General features: G+C 40.7%; 1 protein-coding gene across 2 annotated transcripts in view; it reads right to left on the minus strand.

The window, feature by feature from the left end:
* LOC124128339 (rho guanine nucleotide exchange factor 17-like) overlaps nucleotides 1–25,434 on the minus strand; it is a 122,755-nt gene that overhangs the window by 27,078 nt on the left and 70,243 nt on the right. For both annotated transcript variants that reach the window (XM_048387276.1, XM_048387277.1), the window contains exons 4-7: nucleotides 8,394–8,570; nucleotides 7,026–7,142; nucleotides 4,436–4,528; nucleotides 872–1,039 (exon numbers count right to left, since the gene is read on the minus strand). In XM_048387276.1, the coding sequence (XP_048243233.1) occupies nucleotides 872–1,039; nucleotides 4,436–4,528; nucleotides 7,026–7,142; nucleotides 8,394–8,570 (555 nt within the window). The remainder of the gene's footprint in view (nucleotides 1–871; nucleotides 1,040–4,435; nucleotides 4,529–7,025; nucleotides 7,143–8,393; nucleotides 8,571–25,434) is intronic.

The following is a 25,434-nucleotide window of genomic DNA, read 5'->3' on the forward strand; positions in this document are numbered from 1 at the left end:
CTCTTACAATGAGCCATGCCCCGAAAACTTCCCCAATACTACAACCTTAGACTCCGCCTAACCCCTGATGGAACCAACACATCCCTTAATGACTCCCATCACTCTGTGTCTGACACCACCAATCCCCAACTGAACCAACACATCCCCCCCAACCCACCAATCCCCGACTGAACCAACACATCCCCACCCCCCCCGACCCACCAATCCCTGACTGAACCAACACATCCCCCACTGACCCACCAACCCCTGACTGAACCAACATATCCCCCACTGACTCACCAACCCCTCACTGAACCAACACATCCCCCGTCAATCCCCGAGTGAACCAACACATCCCCCACTGACCAGTCAATCCCTGACTGAACCAACACATCCCCCATTGACCCATCAATCCCCGACTGAACCAACACATCCCCCACTGACCCACCAACCCCCGACTGAACCAACACATCCCCCCCTGACTCACCAACCCCTCACTGAACCAACACATCCCCCATTGACCCATCAATCCCCAACTGAACCAACACATCCCCCCCCCGACCCACCAACCCCCGACTGAACCAACACATCCCCCCCTGACTCACCAACCCCTGACTGAACTAACACATCCCCCACTGACCCATCAATCCCCGACTGAACCAACACATCCCCCCCTGACTCACCAACCCCTGACTGAACCAACACATCCCCCACTGACCCAACAATCCCCAACTGAACCAACACATCCCCGATTGACCCATCAATCCCCGACTGAACAAACACATCCCCCCCTGACTCACCAATCCCCGACTGAACCAACACATCCCCCACTGTCCCACCAACCCCCGACTGACCCACCAATCCCCGGCTGAACCAACACATCCCCACGTACATCAGTAATGAGGAGGAGCTCCAGCTTCTTCAGAGATTCCTGCATGTCTTCTTCATGCTGACTGTCGTTGAGGTTGCCGATGCGCATGGCCAGATCATGCATCACTTTGTCCGCCTGCTGGAGCAGGGGGAAGTCAGGGTGGTCACGCGGAGTGTTCTCCAGAAGGCGCTGAGAACAGAGGAACAAACGTGAAACACACCCATCACTGTTAGTGTTTGTCATCATCATGAGCTACTGAGTTAGGTGTTATGCCTCTTTTAGCAGTACTCCAACCATATCACTGCAGGTGGACACAAAAATGGGTCTCACACATTTATTGTAATGGTCAATGTGGGGAATCATACTTGAGTCATTGGTGTGAACAGCGGACACTTTAACCCAGCTCACAGGGTCCAGCCTCTTTGAAACCATGAACATGTGTAACACTCACTTTAGTGAAACCATGAACATGTGTGACACTCACTTTAGTGAAACCATGAAATAAAGTATTTTGTGCTGACAAACCTAGAGTCATAACCAAGGCAATATGTGATTCAAATCAAGACCGAAGACATATAATTTCATCATAGAGACAGGCAAGACAGCATTTCATCGAAAGAATATTATCATTTGCTATCTTCACAAACGTAACTTCAACTGCTTGACATGTGATCTTACTTCAATGACATCAAAAGCAAGAAATTCCACATAACGCATGCTCAAATGAGATAGGTCGGGTCACCAATCACGATTGGACAGATTGTTACATGAGTTAGCGCAATCAGTTTTATTAATGTGAGCTTGGGATACTCACATTTTTCACATTAATTTCATGATTTCCTGTTTGTAATCTGTGGGATGACCCTACATCCTGTTGCATTCAACTAAAGCATGACCATAGCTGAAAATTCAGTCACCGAAGCTCATTTTGCCTATACTTAATATAGATGAACTCAGACCCACAGTAGAGGACCAATGCAGGGGACCATCTCCTGTTAAATGAATATTGTGTAGAAACATACGTCAACGGAATTCACGCCATCCTAAACAATAGGATATAGTCCGGCAGAGAAATGAATATTTTCCCCCAACCCAGAATTAGGGGATAAAGTTTTTTTTATTGCTGGATTTGTTTAATGATGTACTCTAGATTATGAAACTGACTGATGATACTCTGTCATCTTTGGGCATTTTGAAATATTCAAGATGGCTGCCAAAACATGAAAATATCGCTTCCTTGCTAACAGAATAAGCCTTTTCAACAACACTGTAAATTAACCAAATTCACAATAGGACTGGGACGGGTAACTCGGGTACTCAGGTCGGGTAGTAAATTTGGACTCGTCCCAGACCTACTTCACATAATACTTGATGTTGACCTTCAGACTGACTGACTGACTGAGTATGGTTTTACGCCGCTTTTAGCAATATTCCAGCAATATCACGGCGGGGGACACCAGAAATGGGCTTCACACATTGTACCCATGTCGGGAATCGAACCCGGGTGTTCGGCGTGACGTTGTTGACCTTCAGAACTTCATTTCCTGCACTCGAGGTCGACTGTGAAACTTGAGACAGAAAGTGAAACGTGATGTCCGAAGCTCAGATTTGACTGCACACATGAAACTTGGTCATGCTAGCCGAAGTATCAAGTAGGCAACTGGAGGAAACTATTATATATATTTCCATAGTAAGTCTGCATGTTACACGATACAGTACCTTCAACCTGAACATTTGCCATGTTAGAAGTGAGTGAGTTGACTTCATTGTTGCTCTAAAGAGCATTTCGGATATACATCATGGAATGATAGGTGATCTAGTTAGAAAAGCCTGACAAGATGTCCAAAATATAAGGTCAAAAGTGTTTTCCACTTCCACTAAACCCAGGAACATGGGTATGATAATGGCACACCTAAATTCATGATCTGGGCATATCAGAGCTTTGAACCCAATTCATCGGATCCTGATACAACAAAGGAACATAACTCTGCACTGCAACTGCGGTGCCTTACGCGACCAGGTCCCTAGAGCCTGTTAGGAAGCAACTAAACAAACAATGGCCTGAAGACACTCTGTCACATACTCAAAAGGACCATTTCTTTTTTTAAACAAAAACCATGTTCTTGATGTCCAACATTGTTTTTTAAATGCCCTGACCTTACGATACAAGACTATCCTGACACAGGTAGGACGGAGCATATTTTGATGCACTGAAGCTTCAGAGAATCATCACAGCCCAAGCTGCATTAAATAAATAATTACAGCTTATTGATTGCTTAGAAAAGGATGGAGAATCCACACTGACACAGTACAGTTAATAAATAGTGAGAATATCACCTATATATATCACGCCTGTTCTCAATCCAAGCTTACAATCTGTAAACTCTCTGCATTCATGACTGTGACACTGTTGTGATAGTTGGAAATACTGTTAACACTAGGAACACTGTGGGATAGCTGAAGGAAAAGTTCAAACATTCCTTATTTTCAATAACCCAAAACTCGTACTCATTTCCAATTTTATTTGAAATCTCTTTCAGTAAACATTTCCTTGTTACGTGGCCAGTAAACACTTGGTGTGTGAATGTGAAACACTTCCACATTCCGTCGGTTACATTTCCAGTTTATTTACAATGGTAGGATTTCATAATGTAAACAGATCCTGGTCTCAATGAGGGCAGACCACTCATGAGTGCAACATCTCAAAATTGTGACATTTACATGCTCTTTCAGGTGAAGTTTTGAAGAAGTGAGTCTCGTTCTGCACAATGTTGCACTATTTGAAGATATCAGTAGACACAAAGACAAAATGGCAGCCAGCAAGGGAATCGATGAGTGGTGTTTACTGAGTAAACAGTGTGTCAACAATTCTGGTCTTGCTTCTACTATGTCCCCGGTCTAAACTGTCATATACTTCACACACTTGTCAGTTACTCATTACATTACAACAAGCATTAATTTGACAAGAAAAATACACACAAAATACTTGTGCAAAGTCTTTTTGGTCTTATACTGTTCCTAGCCAAACAGTAAACCATAATTTAATATTTAGTAATTATTGGTAATAGAAACATTTGTCCAAAATAATAAATAAGTTAGCTGCACAAGACCTTGACTAACTTTAAGTCTCATGTACTGGATTCATGGATTTCAACATCATACTCTTTCAATGCAATGCAGACGAAGATGCAAGTAACTTTATCAGGCAAGAGATATCCATACGTCAAATCTGTCTTCACAAAGTTTCCTGTCATACCCAAGAAAACATTTCTACCTTTTAATCTGAGTAAAAATTCTCTTTAGCTGTAGTACCCTCAGTAGATATGTTAATTAACATGAAAATGTCAATGATAAATGAAAATTGAGTTTTCACTTTATCCATTGTCGGACACTCAATCTGTGTATTGATTGAGTCAATGACATCAGTCAGTTAGATACATCCCACGGAGACACACACATCTTGTTCAGTAAGACACTGAACAGTGTGTCATGTAACCAAACTGACACCGAAGCTCATCGTACGTCCACATGTTGACGACTACAGACATTACATACAGAATGGTGATAGAGGTGGTGATGGCTTACCTGTATAAGCAGTTCATAACGCGGAATCCTCTGGATGGGACGGACAATAAGGTCCTTCATCGACAGCTTGCTGCCACTGTCTCGCTGACATTGCTGCAAGGAATACAAACAACATCAACATCACAAACATCAGCGCAAACAATAACATCACAGCACGGTAATCCTTTGCAACAACAAACTCACAGACGTTGACAGGATTTGATCTAATGAGGGTTTACTCAGCCGGGACAATGAACACACAGCCATGGTGTGTAGGGCCCATGTTTGAAATGTAGGGTTCCCATGTTCATATACTCATGACAGGAAGTAAAGCAATGGTTAGAAAGGGTAGAATGTATTAGATAGATCTTGTATGTATCCTGAAGATGAATTGTTTGATAGGCATTACTTAGAAGTTGACGTATGACAAAGTTGAGACAATTTATCGTTATCAACTTCTTTATAAACTGTAAAGGCGACGTTTTGGTACATCTATATCCATACCGAATCATCGCCTTTACAGTAAATAAAGAAGTTGTTATCCCTAACTTTTTCTCTACATTGTTATCCTAAAGATGATGATTCAATACCAGATATTTCAGTGTAAAATTTGTTGATATGATATGTTTATCCTAAACACACAAGTAAACATTCCTCTGAAATATTGCAGCCATTTGGTTTTTTCCCCCCATCAGTTGATTGAATAAGTGAATAGTCATAATGTTCTCCAAATAGAAAGTGGATACATATTTCTGCAATGCAAACAATACATCATGATGTCATTCATAGTTCATGAAATTTTCGGTATTAACATTTTCTAGAACATAATCATCCAAGTCATGAATCTGACAACTGATCGTCTTTTAAATGTTAAGTCATCTTTTACTACAAGCATAGGTTACTGGGGAGCATTCCTAATCCAGAATCTCAACAGGTTTTGCCTGCTGACTGAAACATTTGTATGTATATCAATCTAGCAGGAAAAGGTTGACCAACATAAGTGTCACAGCTCCACAATAATCCCAATGTCTAGTTCGTGTAGTAGTTGTAGTCCCAGCACTCCAGCATGACAACCTGTAGGTGATCAGGTCTGAACAAGACAACCTGTAGGTGATCAGGTCTGAACAAGACAACCTGTAGGTGATCAGGTCTGAACAAGACAACCGTGTTGTAAGTGATCAGGTCTGAACAAGACAACCTGTAGGTGATCAGGTCTGAACAAGACAACCTGTAGGTGATCAGGTCTGAACAAGACAACCTGTAGGTGATCAGGTCTGAACATGACAACCTGTAGGTGATCAGGTCTGAACAAGACAACCTGTAGGTGATCAGGTCTGAACAAGACAACCTGTAGGTGATCAGGTCTGAACAAGACAACCTGTAGGTGATCAGGTCTGAACAAGACAACCGTGTTGTAAGTGATCAGGTCTGAACAAGACAACCTGTAGGTGATCAGGTCTGAACAAGACAACCTGTAGGTGATCAGGTCTGAACAAGACAACCTGTAGGTGATCAGGTCTGAACAAGACAACCTGTAGGTGATCAGGTCTGAACATGACAACCTGTAGGTGATCAGGTCTGAACAAGACAACCTGTAGGTGATCAGGTCTGAACAAGACAACCTGTAGGTGATCAGGTCTGAACAAGACAACCTGTAGGTGATCAGGTCTGAACATGACAACCTGTAGGTGATCAGGTCTGAACAAGACAACCTGTAGGTGATCAGGTCTGAACAAGACAACCTGTAGGTGATCAGGTCTGAACAAGACAACCTGTAGGTGATCAGGTCTGAACAAGACAACCTGTAGGTGATCAGGTCTGAACAAGACAACCTGTAGGTGATCAGGTCTGAACAAGACAACCTGTAGGTGATCAGGTCTGAACAAGACAACCTGTAGGTGATCAGGTCTGAACAAGACAACCTGTAGGTGATCAGGTCTGAACAAGACAACCTGTAGGTGATCAGGTCTGAACAAGACAACCTTGATGTTGATATCCCTGTGCCATGCAATCGGAATACTATGACACATAATCAACCTTCTAGCACCTAACAGGCAGCAAGGGTTGTATACTCCCCAGGAAGCTGAGAATGATTGAGTGCACATTGATCCAGTGATCGGGGTAATAATAGCGCTTTGAGCATGTCCCTGAGTGGTATGGAAATATGCACAATATAAATAGCCTATTATTATTATTTACAGATTAAAATAAAAAATGCAGCAAAGAGGGTTTGGGTGATCCTGGCACAGTGAGGCTGGTTAGGCTCATCATCAGCTCAGGGCCCTTGCCCCCTCTACACGCAGCCCAGACAGCGAATGGGACTTCTCCCAGGAAGCGCTGCCTTGTCAAACCCACCTAGAACTTTTCAGAAAATGTGAAGACTCCCCAACATTATTATTATTATTGTTCTTGTTGTTCTTGTTATTTTTATTACTATCAACCAGTGACCACTCAATCAATTTTTAGTTGCCCTAAGGACAAGCATAGGTTATTGGTCACCGATTCCATCCAAGAATCCCAATGGGGGCAAACCCATACTGGAAATGGGTGTCATAGAGCACAGCCCTCTGCTTCCTCCCAGACAACGATGTGGACTTGTTGACATACTTACCTCTACAAACTTCTGTACAGAGGACTTGTTGGTGAGGGCGTTCTCTATAACCTTCCCAGACAACCGGTAGTTCTCCACAAATGATAAATAGCTCTCTAACACAGTCTGTTTTGAAAACTGAAATAACACCATGTCATTTTATTAGCAAATTTCAATGAACAAAATGTAAGAATGTGGCAAAATATAACTATGTTTCTGACAATATGTCTGGACAGAGATGGGTTGGTCGATATTACTTTGATATCCATGCTGGATGGGTAGCTATATTGATGGACTGCACATTGTATGACAAGTCGCTGACATTTATCATCACGGTGCTTGCAGTGAGACAATTAAGGTTTTGCACCACTTTTAGCAATTTTCCAGCAATATTCCAGCAACATCAAGGCTGCACGGCTTCACACATAAGACTCATGTTGGTGATCGCAAATGAGCCTTCAGCGTGACGAGCCTCACATGATGAGCCAATGTCGTCAGCACAAGGCAACAGCGTTAGAAATTGGCACTAGTCCTGTAATCCTTTCCAAACTGCCCAATGTTTGTTTGTTGTTTAACGCCGCACTCAGCAATATTCCAGCTGTATGACAGCGGTCTGTAAATAATCGAGTCTGGACCAGACAATCCAGTGATTAAAATCATGAGCATCAAACCGCCCGATCCCGTTAGTCGCCTCTTACGACAAGCATAGTCGCCTTTTACGACAAGCATGGGTTGCTGAAGACCTAGTCTATCCCGGATCTTCAAGGGTCTGGTTAAGGTATCATAAGGACTATAGAAATTTGCTCTTTTGACAGGTTTTGCTATATGTTATCGTTATAAGGACTAGTAGATTTAAACTGTTAGTTCTATCGCTGGGCAACCTCGTCACCCCTCTCAGACATGCCAGAAGTCCTCTGCACACTTGAACAAGACAATCTTAGTTGTACAGTGAGTGAGTTGGGTTTAACGCCGCTTTTAACATTATTCCAGTTATATCACGGCGTGTCAGCTTAATGTAGGAGGAAAGCCTGAAGTGATACAGGTCTAAGACGTTTACCACTTCGGTGAAACCCACGAGCACGGGTATGGTGCTGACAAACCTAGAAACATAATTGGGGTGAACCAGGATTCGAACCCACAATCATAGGTTTCTGGCGCCTTAGACGACTGGGCCACCCGTGCCCCCATTAGTTCTATAACTATGGTCGGTGTATGGGAGCTAGTCACAGAATAACAATCTTGTGACACTCGTCTTGCATCCTTTAAGTCTTAAACTAACACTACAAAGTCATCCATGGAATGATGCAGTTTCAGAAGACAGTTCCTGTATGGACAAGAGAACTTTATTTTTATAGAGATGGCATATTCATTGCATATCCAACTACGTACAATAAATGTGATGATGTTCCCCACTGTGCTGGTGGCTGTGTCCCAGTGCTTCCACACGTTGTCCAGGAAGTCCAGATATATAGAGTGATGTGTGAGAATCTCGGGTATCATGTAGAATATATTGTCCACTATTGTATCATCTAGGCTACTCTGTGTCTTTAGTGGGACCATGTATTTCTGAAACACAAGAAAGACATCAATGTAGTGAGTGAGTGAGTTGGGTTTTACGCCGCTTTTAACGGTATTCCACTTATATTGCGGCATGTCAGCTTAATGTCGGAGGAAAGCCCGAAGTGATGCAGGTCTCAGACGTTTACCACTTCGGTGAAACCCACGAGCACGGGTATGGTGCTGACAAACCTAGAAACATAATTGGGGTGAACCGGGATTCGAACCCACAATCATAGGTTTCTGGCGTGCCCAATGGACCCAACTCTGCACAGTGATATCACTGTAAAACACAAACATACAAGTATACAGGTCATTTTCGCTGTATGAAGAACCCCACTCCAATAAGCGCCCCCTGACCACCCTGTACGAACTCTGAAAATTAACATGACAGTCGACATTTTCTTGTGCATATTACATAATTTTTACAGAAAACAGCAGTGTAGAATGCATATATACAACTGCTAACTAACTGCTATTGAAAAAGCTCCAGTTTCTTCAACCTTCTTGTGTATAGTTTTAATAAGCAGCCATCTGTAAACTTTCCAGGCACCAGGAACACTTATTACAATAAATACAGTACTTGATGAAGCCTGGAGTGAGCGAATGTTGTTATATGTGTAACACAGCGATCAGTCAGGTTAACAGTGTAACTCAATATTTTGTCTTTTTGAATTGTGGTTTGGAATGTACATTCCCATTTGTTTATTAAATTATTTATATCTTAAAATATAGTGGAAGTCATCTTCAAAGTCATGACTATCACACAATCGAATAAATATTCATTAAACGGAGGTTTACTCTATCTTCCAGTGTCTAATGGCAAGTGGTGACAAGATGATATAAAACAAACAATTTAAAGGGCAAGTTCACACGGAAATGAACCTATTTTTCTTGTACTTTTTCCACATTAAAAGTGTTAACATAGAAGTGTCATAGACAAAAATATAAAAATATCACAATTAATTAACATATTTGTCGCATTAAAACGATTTATATTTTTCACATTTACCAAGTGTTCTATTTCCACAACAAAAACACCATGGCTTATGCCCCTTGCAATATGACGTCATTGGTGCCAATTGATAAACATTATGACGTCATCCTGCTTTGTTAGAGCCGCTTCACGTGGTGTAGGTCCAGATGTGTGATTCTAGCGTCTCAGATGCCAGCCAGCATAGTGTTATGCTGAGTCACCACTGCGCCGGAGTGTGTCGTAGGCCATGTTGTTTTACCGCAAAATGGTACTTGATATCTTTTGCGTTGAGAATAGACAGGGACCCAGTTGAATTGGCACCAATTACGTCATAATCTAAGGGGGATAACTCAGGCCTGTTTAGCTCGAAAAACGAAGGCCTCATAACGGCATATCATTTTCACACTATTGTGAGCTTCCTACGTTCACTGTGAAAAAAATGAGTGTATATTTTCAAACACAGATACTAATTAATTCTAAAATTGCGTTTTGTTTAGAAAAAGAAAGAAAGTGATTTTTGCGTGTACACTTCCCCTTTAAGGGATAAGTGGATGTGGGATGTTCGTTAAATCTGTTTCCAGTTTATTGCCCATGTTGTTCATTCTAAAAACATGACGTTGAGTATTTACTAGAATTTGAAATATCCATAGCTGCCAAAGAAATCTACTCCAAATGAGAATCACAGGTTTGCAGTAGATCTATGGTGTTCCCCCAGAGGGCTGTTTCAAGCAATACTTCATTGTTCAAGCTTATTGATTTTCCTATCATGGAAGCTGATGTATGTCCGGGACAGTCTTCGATTCCTTTCTTATCTTGTCCATCCTCTTATTAGACGATAATAATTCTCTAAACTCTCGATTGTTCATCAGTTTAAGGCTCTGCGTAAAGGTCGAGAGCAACCCTTTTGCACTGGGTAAAGATTTTGCTTTGCATGGACTACAGATAATCTTTACATGAGCAATTCCATATGTAAATGATATATTTCTACTGGGTGTTGGGTGTGAGAGAATGTTCTCCGCCACTGTCAGCAGTATTGCAGCTATATATATCGATATGCTGTATATTAAACAAGTGCTGAAAGATACAATACATCCATCCAATCAAAGCATCTTGACAATCATTTGGAACCTCATTTTTGTGACAAGCATGGGGTACTGGTGAGCGAGCGAGTGAGTGGGCGGGAGGGCGTATGGGTGGGAGAGTGAGTGAGTAAGCAAGTGAGTTAGTGAGCGGGCGGGTGTATGGGTGGGTGGGTGAGTGAGTGAGTGAGTGAGTGAGTGAGTGAGTGAGTGAGTGAGTGAGTGAATGCCAGTAAGTGAGAGTGAGTGAGTGGGCGGGAGGGCGTATGGGTGGGAGAGTGATAGAGTGAGTGAGTGAGTGAGTGAGTGAGTGAGTGAGTGAGCGAGCGTGCTGCGTGAGTGAGTGAGTGAGAACCACTTCCACCAGTCCTTATCAATATCAGCATGTCAGCTTAATGTGGGAGGAAAGTCCAAGACGATGCAGGTCCTAGACACTCACCACTTTGGTGAAAACCACAAGCACAGGTATGGCAATGACAGACCAAGAAACATATTTTATCAGGGAGAGTCTGGGATTCAAACCAATGATCGTAGATTTCTAGCATCCCCAAAGGACTCAACTCAAACTTCAGTCCAGTGGTGTACATGCCCATTCAGCTCTTTAAATCTCATACACCCTGCTATTGACATACGAGGGGCGATTGATAAGTTCCAAGCCTAACAAAAAAAACAAAGTCAGTTTGATACCAAAGCTTTTTATTTTTCGACATAGTCCCCTTTAAGGTCAACACATGCCTTTTCAACTGTGGGAACAGATTATAGTCCGACGGAGCCAAATCAGGGGAATAAGGTGGATGTTGGAGAAGTTCAAAGCCACACTCATGGATTTTGGCCATTGCTATCAGTGATGTGTGTGCTGGAGCATTGTCGTGATGATCCTACGTAACTCATTGTCACCAGAGAAGAGTTAACCAAGCCCCAACAATCAAGGAGATGATTAGTCATCCACTTATAAATACAGGTTATTATAATCTTTTTGGCCAATGATTGTTTATCAAAAGTTCTCGATACATTTTTAAAACTATTCTGTTAATTCATTTCTCTTTCTCTTTTTCTAATCATTCAAATTGTTTCGACCTATATATGATGGGCAAATGCAGTTTTCAAATACATTATTTACAAAAACATTGTCCTGACAGTTAACATGAACAACATCGATCAATTTGCTAAAAAATCTGACAGTTTTAAGATGCCAGGCAAAATGGCAAAGTGTGACATTCTGATAGATTAATCTTTGTTTGAATGACCTTCAAACATTATTCTATATTCTATTCCGAAAACATATCACTCAGAGTAAGTGAGTGAATATTTCTTAAAGCTGAATCAGCAATTTTGCAGCCCTTCGGAGTGAGAAATACCTTGAGTACGAAAATAGAAATGTTTATAGAATCCGATTCGCTTCTCCTTCCAACAATGCAATAAAACGTCATAGAAGTGTCGTTGATGTGAGTTTTGATCATTTAAATGTTCTTCTGGACATCAACAAACTCCTAGTAGCTAAACTACAGCCCTGATTGAATCGCCAGCATCAAAGCAACTAAAAACAAGTTGTTACGAAATGTTTTCGTTAACCATCGTTATCTGACATTTTTCAAATGGGTCTGAAGAGGACCATGTGCACCTGGAACGGTTCAGTCCTACACGATTAAAGAAGGCGTGTGTCATTACCGCAGCAATACACACTATATATAGCCTCCATCACATGTGTAGATGCTGGCCATGAATGAAGAGAGAGGGAGTAGTCGACATCGGTGTCGTTGTTGGAGCTGCTAATGGATGCAGGGAGAAAAGATGGTGCACATTACAGCACTCAAGCTGCAAGATCAAAAATAGCATCCTATCATCTTCCTGTTCTGTCCTTATCATTTTCCACATCTTTTTGTTGACTAAGAGCAGTGTAATTACTGGGCATGTGAGGTATCATTGTCAGCCTTGGTAATTACAGATGCACAATCACCACGTTAACCCTGTTCCCCACCTTAAACAATGGCATATTTTTCATAATGCCAACAGTCTGGAAGGTAATTTAAGGTACCAACATTTACTACAATATCTGAAAAACTATCGGACCTACTCCAGTCAAAGTTGGTATGAGATTATTAAACAGTCATACATAACTGGATATTACATTTAAAGACAATCGGTGCATGAATAAAAAATCTGTCTATTTAGCTATCACTATATTTCATCAACAACCAGACCTGTTTCGTCACGGGTGGAACGAGCATTCTTTCAAACAGCCATCTGCATAATGCTACCCCTGCGTTACAGGGCCATATGACACAGTTGAACCAATCATTTCAACAGGGTGCAAAGGAATCACGCACGTTGAGACGCCCATCGCTAACACTGTATTCATGTATGTGTGATTCCCGTGCACCCTTTCGATTATATAGTCAATTAGATTTAAGATGCAGCAATAAAACTATATCGGTTTATGGAAAAAGAATGTGAATATGTATCATATGTTATCATTGTCAGTCTTACAAAATTATTACTTGAACCACCTACAATGGCCTATTTTTCATAATGCTTACAGGTCTATTTACTCAGTTTGTTGTTTAACACCTCACTCAGCAATATTCCACCTATATGACGGCGGTCTGTAAAAAATTGACTTACGCAATTGGGATATGATGATATGCATCAACCAAGCCATTAGTTATCTCTTATGATAAGCATAGTCGCCTTTTACGGCAAGCATGGGTTGCTGAAGACCTAAGAGAAACTATTATGGTTGATGGAAAACGAATGTACATTAACTATCTAAAACAACTGCATATTTTACTAATATACTCACATCACAAAGAAACAAAGGGACTCAGATTTCTATTTCAGAGAATACGAATGTAGAGGCACACAAACATGGCATAAACACTTCAATAAAGCCCCTTGAAGAACAGGGGTAGACTAGGTCTTCTGCAACCTATACTTGTAATAAGAGGTGACTATGCTTGTCGTAAGAGGCGACTAACGGGATTGGGTGGTCAGGCTCCCTGACTATGTTCATGCATGTCATCATATCCCAATTGAAGGAATTGATGCTCATGATATCAATCACTGGATTGTCAGGTCCAGACTCGATTATTTACAGACAGCCGTCATACAGCTGGATTATTGCTGAGTGTTGTGTTAAACAACAAATAAACAAAAACAAACACTTCAATAAATGTGCAAGAAGTTTGTCCAGATAAATGATTGATATTGGCTGGATTTCCACAAATCTTCTTTCAATCTGGCCTCGAAATCGTTAATCCAACTTGTACTCTTCCAAAGCAATATGATGTCAGGTTCACGTCAACTCAGCATCTGGGCAAAACATGGTGTTAAAACCTTCACAATGCACAATCACAGCCCTAATTTCCTGACACTCTGCACACTATTACAAAAATCAATCAGGTCCTGTCTTACAGACCTGACATTAGTGGAAGAAGCCTGATCTTGTGTATAACCAGCACTAGCATCAAACATCCAACAGAAGCAACAGCATCCATGCAGACCAAACAAAATTCAAGGCCATTTTAAAGTCATCACAGAAACATTTGTTGTGTTATGAGTGATTTCCCCAGAAGAGGGCGCTAGTTTGCAACATGTCCGTGTCCATGACCTCACCTTCCGGGTCATCCTGTTTGGAACATCTATCGGGACATATACCTACAGTAATGGTACTCTCTACACATGATTGGTTATTCTTGAAAATTATTAATCCAGTCTATTTCATTGGGAACAGTGCTGTCCATATTGATGATGTTTTATGTTGTGTTTGTTTGAAAAGTGCCTCTGTTCACCCAGCAGTGAATGGATACCCGGTAGGATGAGATGGCAATGTGGTTGTTAACCTTCTAGCACCTAACAGGCAGCTTGGGTTGTATACTCCCCAGGGAGCTGGGAATGATTGTTGAGCGCACATTGATTGAGCTGTACCTTGACAGAGATAAAAATTCTCTTACAAAAAACAAAGTTTTTACAATCCTTAACTTTTTGTCGAGAGTTCTTAAGAACTTAAATTCTTTTCAAGCCACACTTCAAGGGTTTTTCAGTCTGTGCGAACCTTGTGTAACCATGTGTTACAAAGTACATAGATAAGTTATTTTTAACCTAAAGTAATTTGTTCTGAAAAAGTGTTCATACATAATTATGAAATAATAAAAGCATCTTAAGAGCAGTATCTGCAACAGTCAGCAGCTCGCAAGAAACCTCCATAGACCTGTCAAAAGTATTCCTCAGAGAATCTTCTTAACAAGAAACATGCATGTCGGCCTATTTCCCCTCCACTTCCTAAATGAATGATTTACATTCATAGCCAATTCAATCATAGCCAATTCAGCAGTTTTGCCAACAAATCTTGAGCCAACCTTAAAAAAAACAATTATCTAATAGAAGTAACAGTTACATCAATAGCCCAGCCCCTTGTCAGTATTAATGTGTATAGCCCCGTGTGTTCTAGAGGAGAACAGGTGCCCTCCACCAGTTGTGGATCATATCAAGGTCAGAGCAAATGAACCACAAGTCGATCTGGAGTGGCAAGATGAACCTGGCTCGTATTAATGCCTTGGTTTCTGTTGTCTGGTTAGAGGCTTGATGAGCGTTCCATGCTGGACAGATACTGACGGTGCCAGCTTCATCCTCGATGGATTATGCAAATCAAGCTGATTGGAATCCCCCATATAGATCAATATGTTTATGGTTATACGGATTCAGGCTCCACATTGACATGATATTGCTGTAAATTGTATGAAAGATACCTAGTCACTAAGGACGCAGCATTGAAGTCAATAAACTCTATGTAAACCATATATGGATAAACTGTCATCTTTAAGGGGAGGGAGGTGTGGTTAAACGTGACGTTCAAGATGAATGCACTTATATAGCAGCGGCCATCTCTAACTCAACATGACATGCCTTGAGCAAAATAATAAAAACTTACATGATTACCTCAGTTTCAAAACTATGGCGCTGTTTCATTTTGTTGACATTACAAAGGTCTATGACATCAGGTTACAGTGTGCAGCCTGAGGTATCAGAGTAAAAGAACATTTCTGCGCTACTCACATTGCCGCAAGTAATAACCGAGTTGTCATAAAAATGGGAATTAATTGACTTGTTCAATTGTCATTTGATCTGGCTCCAGTGCTATATATAAGCGATGGTTTGACTTCGACTATCATTAGAATATGCCCTTACATGACTGTTTGAGTCGTGCAGAGACATAAAAGCAGATCAGTAGAATCCGTTTATGGTGAAATGGATTACTATGGCTATGGAGTGACCAAGAGACTATCAAACAAGGACTTCTCATCTGTGTAGAATTAGCTGCCTGATGAAAATCTGAGACTTAAGAAGTCCAAATGTTGTAAGCTGTCGTGATTACTTGTATTTTGATCAGCTACATCAGAATGAAATCTTTGAATTTCATTAACACGTTCCTCACATCTATTTTGTTCTTCAGACAATTGTAGCAGATCATGATTCAGGGAATATGTCACCTACACTTCAGATTTTGCGAATCTTAATGAAACATATATCGTGTATAGGTCTAACCTCTTTCCAGTAATAACATCAGCCCTTCAAACATTTACAGCACAGTGCTAGAAACTAACATTTTTTAGTCCACTAATCCTTTACAATGACAACATGTAGAAAAAAAACTTAAAATGGCAAATTTCTACTGGTCCTCATGATACCCTAACCATTGGGCAGTTTGGCAAGGACTATAGGACTAGTGCCAATTTCTAACGCTGCAGCAGCTTGGATCATTGTTCATAATATCAATCACTTGTTTGTCTGGTCCAGAATTGATTATTTACAGGCTGCCGTCAAATATCTGGAATATATATGAGTACAGCATTAAACAACAAACATCTCTCATCTAATGCTACAATATCAACTCAACAGTAATTGTAACTCCATGTAGTATCAACACATTCACTATTCACACCTGCTTTGGTTTTTGGTTTTGTTTGTTTGATTGTTGTCGCAATATTCCACCTATATGACGGCGGTCTGTAAATAATCGAGTCTGGACCAGACAATCCTGTGATTCACATCATGAGCATCGATCCACACAATTGGGATACGATGACATGCATCAACCAGGTCAGCGAGCCTGACCCCCCAATCCTGTTAGTCGCCTTTTACAACAAGCATAGTCGCCTTTTAAGGCAAGCATGGGTTGCTGAAGACCTATTCTACCCCGAATCTTTATGGGTCCCTGCTTTGGTAGTCAACATAAATACATTTGTACAACTGTCATGGTGCTACTTCCATTCCATTATGAATATATCACCACACATTCCAAACACTAAAATTGTTACATAAATCGGACCTCTTTGATATTCATTACTGCCAAGATCAGTTATTAACCCCCCTCCACTAACATGTCAAGAAAGCTTAGCACTAATCCAAAGCACCAAAGCCGTCAAGGTATAGACCTTACACCCAACTCTTAACATGTCTAATCCCTTACCATAATCCCTTATGTTAACCAATACACAAACCAATTCCCCATTGCATCAACCATTTTCCCAATTTCCCAATGCATAAACCATTTTCCCAATTTCCCAATGCATAAACCATTTTCCCAATTTCCCAATGCATAAACCATTTTCCCAATGCATAAACCAATTTCCCAATGCACAAACCATTTTCCCAATGCACAAACAATTTTCCCAATGCATAAACCATTTTCCCAATGCATAAACCATTTTCCTAATTTCCCAATGCGTAAACTATTTTCCTAATGCATAAACCATGATACTAGACAGTAGAAATAGTCACCAGAAATGCATTATCAAATACCAGTGTTCCCTCTGGCTTTGGAAACTCACCGTCCTGCTGGACTGGCAACTGGCAAATTACCAGTCCTCTCTTATTTTTGTCAGTCCCAACTTTCAACAAATAAAAAAACATCTGAAAATTACCTGGATTTCTTTCTTTCGACATCATGTTCAATGCAATGACGTCATCTCTGAAGTAACTTAGTGAGATCTACACGTTATTCAAACAAAGTACAGTCACAATTTTCTCTCCATTTATTAATATTTCGATCCTAAGTCCTTACAAATATGTATTTAACCTCAAAGCAAATCAAAATGTTATTTCCTTGCACTAAAAATAGACAAGGGGAAACCCTGATGGTAAAAGACAACTTGACTTCGTTCGAAAAATATACTTATATGAATATCGCCAATGTTTGGTTCAACAACAAACCTTTATAAGGTACTTTATATGTTGGTCTACAGGGACAGGCAGTCACAAGAATGGCCGGTCCAAGACTAATTTTACTGGTAAAAAACTGGTAATTATCGGTAAATGGGAGCACTGAATACACATACTTGTTTCACATTTCAGAGTAGTCTCCAATGTTTGGACCAAGAACCTGAAATATACCACTCAAAAGAAGTTAAAGAACATCCGTTTATTTCATATGACTGTAGTAATGTGTCTTTTCATGACAGATTAACTATAGTCACCTGATGAATAGATGTTCTTTTTCTTCTTTTGAGTGGTATATGTTTGCCATTTTGTATGGTGGGCTAGCATTCATTTAATGTATTTGTTGACTGATGTTATGAACACTATGGTATAAAATGGTGTTTTGGGGGAGTTTTAAAGTGCCAAACATCTCTCAATCCATATAGGGGCGGTTGGGTAGCCTAGTGGTTAATGCGTTCGCTTGTCACGCTGAAGACCCGGGTTCAATTCCCGACATGGGTACAATGTGTGAAGCCCATTTCTGGTGTCCCAAGCCGAGATATTGCTGGAATATTGCTAAAAGCGGCATGAAATATAAAACTCACTCACTCAACCCATATAATTTAAGTAACTTGGTGTTCGACATGTACTTAGTAACACAAAAAATGTAACCTACTTCTCTCCCTAAGTATTAACTGGAGGACTACCAGAGCTCCAGATAAGCTTTTGGTGTTGTGGGTATTTTACCCATGCATTTTAAAATCATTGGGTATCAGTAATTCTATCTGGGTATTCAAATTTCTGTTACCCACTTGTTTTTACACATGTGGGTATTTAAGTTAAATACTTAAAAACACTTTTCATCTAGTCCCTGCAAACTGGTGTCGTGTGGGTTCCAGTACTTTTTATGACTCAAAAATACCACGATACTTCCACAAGAAGGTGTGATGGCAAATGATCATGGTGTAACTGTCATATTGGGAGTTTGGCAAGGTTGACGGATGCCCGTTTATAATTTCAAAATAAGTTGCTGATTTGCTAATCGAATACGCAGGGTTACTTCACAATATTTTGATGAAAAGCACAAGTTTTATTTTTTTAGCGTATCTGTAATGTTCGTTGCTTATTTGATACGCTTGGATTTTAATTCACTGCATATTTCTGCATTGCTGATGCGAATTTTACACAGATACGCAGCTTATCTGGAGCTCTGGACTACAGTGGAGTCTGTCTAAACCAGACCTGCATGTGGACGGGATTTCAGACAGCAGTCTGGATAAGACAGAAATCTGATTCCAGAGAAGGCATCAGTCTATGTTGTACTCACATTGTTCACTGATGAGAACAGCTTACTGGACATGCAAGTGAGATGGGTGAAAAGTTAATCCGGATTAGAGAATGTCAATCATATAAAAACTTTGTCCATTGTCATGCGACTTCAGTACCAAGCCCAGAGTGAAGGTTGTTTTTTGTTTTTTCTTGTTTAACGTCGCACTCAGCAATATTCCTGCTATATGACAGCAGTCTATAAATAATTGAGTCTGGTCCAGCCAATCCAGTGATTCACATCATGAGCATCAATCTACCCAATTGGGATACGATTACATGCATCAACCAAGTCAGCCAGCCTGACCATCCGAACATGTTAGTCACCTCTTACAACAAGCATAGTCGCCTTTTATGGCAAGCATGGGTTGCTGAAGACCTCTTCTTCCCCAGGTCTTCGCGGGTCCCAAATTTGTGTGATATAGTTAACAACAAACTGAACCATATGTCTCTGGTCCAGTAATGTCATGTATCAACGCCTGTGTTGGCATGCGCTAATACGGTGATAGAGGAATACATTTACTGTACATATGGTGCACACTGATACAGCAGGAACAAAACTCTGTCACAATACTCTTCTTTGGTCACAGGATAAGACACAGAAATAACACCACTATGAACAGAGTCAAAGTTAAATTTGTTGCCATGGAAACAGGAAAAATTTATATTTTTTAAAATCCTAAATAGCGAAAGGCACCACTTCAGCTCTTGATTAATACATATGCTAGGTTTGGATGAAAAGTCTTTCACAGCTTTCAAGTTGTGCTCCTGAAACAGCACCTAGCCCCACCCTTTTGAGGCGTAGTCCACATTGTTTCCATGGAAATGGCGAAAACAAAACAACCAAAAATCCCCAAATAGCAAAAGGCACCACTTTAGGATCTGTTTGATATATCTGCCAAGTATTGTTGAAAACTCATTGAATGGTTTATGAGTTGTGCTAAGGAAACAAAATCCACTCCCTTATGAGACTTAGTACAGATTTTTTCCATGAAATTCGAGAAAATAAAAATGCCAAAAATCCGTATATAGCAAAGGGCACCACTACAGGACCTGTTTGATATATCTGATAATTTTTGTTGAAAAATATTGAACGAATTTAAAGAGTTATGCACCTGAAACAAAACGATTACGGACGGACGAGGTGTTGACAATATCCCCCTGCATTATATCCCGGGGGATTAAAAGTGTTTGATTGAAAAAAAACTGACACCTACATGGTTCAGGATGTAAGTTGAAATGAAATATTTTCTCTATCAAAATTATTCTTTAGAATACAAATGTGGGGATTCTGGCTAACAAGAGTTCCCCAGGAACGTATGCTTGTTGAAAGGGGCACTAAATGCACAATTATACAACCCCTCTCTTCCATTCCACCAAGGTACACATCCACACTCTTCCATTCCACAAGGGGCGGTCGAGTAGCCTCTAAATGCACAATTATACAACCCCTCTCTTCCATTCCACCAAGGTACACATCCACACTCTTCCATTCCACAAGGGGTGGTCGAGTAGCCTCTAAATGCACAATTATACAACCCCTCTCTTCCATTCCACCAAGGTACACATCCACACTCTTCCATTCCACAAGGGACGGTCGAGTAGCCTCATGGTTATAGCATTTGCTCGTCACGCCGAAGACCCGGGTTCGCTTCCCGACATGAGTACAATGTGTGAAGCCCATCTCTGGTGTCCCCCACCGTGATATTGCTGGAGTATTGCTAAAAGCGGCGTAAAACGTCACTCTCACTCACTCCATTCCACAAATGTACAAATCCACACACAATTTGCCAAAGGAGGTTTGTTTGCCACAAAAGCAATAATCTTTTCAGACATATCCTCAATTGATGAGAAGTGACTGTCGGTTAAATTACACATACTTGGACAAAGGTACTCCAATTACAAAGAGGACATATGTTTATTTGCTTTAAAACAAAAAAAATCACAAAACACATTTTGCTGATCCTTACATACATATTCTGAGAATAATGAAAGGAACCTATTAGGAAGTTATCCTCCAGATTTAACTAAAGGTGTCATTTGTAATTGTGTTAAGTGCCAGTCAAAGCTTAACATCCCAGTGTTTGCTGGGCCATACCTTCAGTCCACCACCAGCTTGCCATCTAAAGACAGGCAAACAGAGGTAATGTTGAAAAAGGAGTTTAAAGATTTGCTAAGTGGGTCAGTGGAACAGCTGCGGTTATAGGTTTGACCAGCTGGCAGCTGTGGAGGCAGCGCCTGCCCACAGACAGATAGCTGTATGCTGTGCCATTCCTCTACCATGATGGCTCCTCCATCGGGAACATCTACATATCTGGGCTATAGTCTGTTCCAGTGTTCTGCAGGAGTGCTGCCACAATGTCTGACCAATCATGTTTACTTGCTCCACAACTTCAGTAAACTTACAGGAGAAATGTTTGAGTTTCTCTTGAGTGAGTGAGTTGGGTTTAACACTGCTTTGAACATTATTTCACTCGTATCATGGCATGGCAGATTGATGTTGAAGCAAAGCCTGAAGTGATGCAGGCCTCGGACATTTAAATACTTTGGTCACACCAATGAGCATTTGTATGGTGCTGATAAACCTGGAGTGAATGAGTGAGTGAGTAAGGTTTTACACCACTTTTAGCATTATTCCAGCAATATCACGCCAGGGGACACCAGAAAATGGGCTTCACACATTGGACCCATGTGGGTAATCGAACCCGGGCCTTCAGCAAACGCTTTAACCACTAGGCTACCCCACCGCCGCGATCAACCTAGAAACAATCAGGGCAAACCAGGATCGAACCCATGATCAAAAGTGCCACCTGTGCACTCCATCCTACCCCAGCACCAACTTGATAAGCAACATGTCTTTGTTAATCAAACTAAATTGAAACCAAAATATGTGTCAACAATATTCCCCAATCCATTGTTTAGTGCAAGTTTTAAACATCTATTATATCATTGAAAGAAAACTATGAAAACATAACACTTATCCATGTTCAGTTGATGATTTAATCAACCATGAGTATTTTGTTCTCAAAGGAGTAAACCATTAGGTCCAAAAGAAAAACCTCAGTTTAATATTTCACCCAGCCGACATTAGCTCAGTGCACTGTATGATACTGTTATACTTGAAAACAATTCTAAATGCAACTGTTTACACTGCATATGACAGTATACTACATTCACAAAACCAAGGATCAATGCTCATGATGTCAGTCACTGGATTGTCTGGTCCAGACTCGATTATTTACAGACCCCCATCATATAGCTGGAATATTGCTGAGTGCGGCTTAAAACAACAAACAAACAAAACATAAAACACTCACAAAACAACTTTCAGAACATAGAGATCATGTATTTTGATCAATATGGAGTATTTAGCATTTCAAACTTTGAATGAGTGAGTCTATACCATCTTACGCTGCTTTAATCATGTTCAGCATTACTGCAGTAACATGAGGACGACCAGAATGGACACACTGTACCATTGTCAGAAATCAAACCCAGGCCTTTGGCATGACAAGCAATTACCATGACAATAAGGCTACCCTACTGCCCTGAGCAGGGTCCAAGATCAGGGCAGCATGTAGTTATTGATTATCTAAGAACCAGGAACTATAGCTCTTGGACACAACCTAGCTTGTGTTCTGCTCTCTGCTACCATTATTATTTCTTTTCCAAAGACAGTACAAGCCTGGAGCAGCAACTGTTACTTTTTAAAGAGGTGAGTATTACAGGAGGTTGGAAGCTGCTTTCATGGTTAAGGAAATAAAGACTTAAATGGCTAGTGCTAAGACGAAAAGGGAAAATCATTTCTGGTTGAACAGCATGGCAGAGCCTCTCAAGCCAGTGAATGAATTGGTCAGACCTAAACACCACCTACCCCGTGAAGATCCTGGGTAGAGTAGGTCTTCAGCGACCCATGCTTGCCGTAAAAGGCCACTAACAAGATTGGTTGGTCAGGCTGGCTGACTTGGTTGATGCATGTCATCATATCCCAATTGCGTGGCTCGATGCTCATGATGTCAATCACAGGATTGTCTGGTCCAGACTTGATTATTTACAGACTGTAGTCATATAGCTGGAATATTGCTGAGTGCGGCGTTAACAATGAACCAACCAACCAACCAATAAACACCACCTGGGCATGATAATACATAACATCTTCTGGCCTATGCAGGTTTTTAGAGGTCAGACATAAATCTTACTGTTAATGACACATGCCCTCATTGACTGATGTCATGATGTCATAGTTTTGTGTGTTCCTATGACAAACAAAGCTCTGTACAGGAATATTGCTTAATCCTACAGAAAGCTAATTGATTAGGTCATGTTCCAAAGGAACCAGTTTTCATATGTCCCTGGTTCTACATGGGTGGTATGTAGAAACAGATTCTCCTCAGAATAATTCAGATAAATCTATTATTAGACAATAACCATGTTGGAGTTTCCTTTTCTTACAATACACCATGGTAAGTGCTACATTTGGGGATTTGGGTCCTGCATCAAATAGAACAAATAGAAAAATCTTGGATAGGTGATCTTATGGTTATGGTTGTATCAACCAACAAATCTTAGTACTATCTGCAGTCCCCTACCTCATTTTGTATGGTTCCCATTACAAGAAGTAGATACTGGATACCATTCTTGACCCTGAATGATTACAGGAGCTTCAAGAATCATGAAATGTTTACAACTGTGCAAATGTATTTACACACTGACCATGCTACTGGACACATTCCTTACTAATCCCCGTTATGGTTGTATCAACCAACAAATCTTAGTACTATCTGCAGTCCCCTACCTTATTTTGTAAGGTTCCCATTATAAGAAGTAGATACTGGATACCATTCTTGACCCTGAATGATTACAGGAGCTTCAAGAATCATGAAATGTTTACAACTGTGCAAATGTATTTACACACTGACCATGCTACTGGACACATTCCCTACTAATCCCCGTTATGGTTGTATCAACCAACAAATCTTAGTACTATCTGCAGTCCCCTACCTCATTTTGTATGGTTCCCATTACAAGAAGTAGATACTGGATACCATTCTTGACCCTGAATGATTACAGGAGCTTCAAGAATCATGAAATGTTTACAACTGTGCAAATGTATTTACACACTGACCATGCTACTGGACACATTCACTAATAATCCCCACACTCAGACTAACATGTATTCCCAGAAATACAGTTATCAGATACATAAATATGTATCTAAAAAATAAAATCCAAATGGAGCCCAGAACAATGCTAGAAAATCTAGACTTGCTTAATCATTCTAGACTTGAGTTGGATTTTGAATTTATTCACTAGGTTCTCGAAGGCAGACGAACCACACTCAGATGAAATATGATAAAGTTTTGTTATCCCTGAGACATCCTCTCACCTCTTCAACCCGACTCTGCTTCAAAAGTCGGACAAAACAATTTTGTCAGAATCACGTGTTAACCCACTTCAAATTCCAGCCATACATGCAACTTAAAAAGTAATGCCAACTTGAATGTAAAAAATCAAAACAAACATAAGCCTTGAAACAGAATATATGACTGCATTGCCTGCGGCATGTTAATGCCGGTGAATGTATGAGAAACGCAGGTTTTATAGCACATCCACAGAAAGTGCACTTGGCGAGCAGGGACTGACTTATCTAGGGTTTCCTTGGCAATACAGACCTGATCCGAGCACCGTTGGGAGGCCCAAGCTGTATACAGGCAGCTACCATAACCTTCTATAGTTTGCTTTCTTAAATTGTTGCAAGTTGCCACAAAAATAAGTATAGGTGCACTGTCATGGCCTTCCCGCTGGGGGTTTGGGGATCTTCAGGAGGGTTTCACACTATTGAGGAGGTTAAAAAAGGGGTTTTTCATCGTCTTACTGTGTGTTTCACACTGTTGAGGAGGTTAAAACTGGGCGGTTTTCATTGTCTTACTGTGTGTTTCACACTGTTGAGGAGGTTTAAACTGGGGGGTTTTCATTGTCTTACTGTGTGTTTCACACTGTTGAGGAGGTTTAAACTGGGGGGTCATTGTCTTACTGTGTGTTTCACACTGTTGAGGTTTAAACTGGGGGGTTTTCATTGTCTTACTGTGTGTTTCACACTGTTGAGGAGGTTTAAACTGGGCGGTTTTCATTGTCTTACTGTGTGTTTCACACTGTTGAGGAGGTTTAAACTGGGGGGTTTTCATTGTCTTACTGTGTGTTTCACACTGTTGAGGAGGTTTAAACTGGGGGGTCATTGTCTTACTGTGTGTTTCACACTGTTGAGGTTTAAACTGGGGGGTTTTCATTGTCTTACTGT

Source organism: Haliotis rufescens, unplaced genomic scaffold (genome assembly GCF_023055435.1).
Source record: "Haliotis rufescens isolate VD_foot unplaced genomic scaffold, xgHalRufe1.0.p SCAF_7, whole genome shotgun sequence".
Lineage (NCBI taxonomy): Eukaryota > Metazoa > Mollusca > Gastropoda > Lepetellida > Haliotidae > Haliotis > Haliotis rufescens.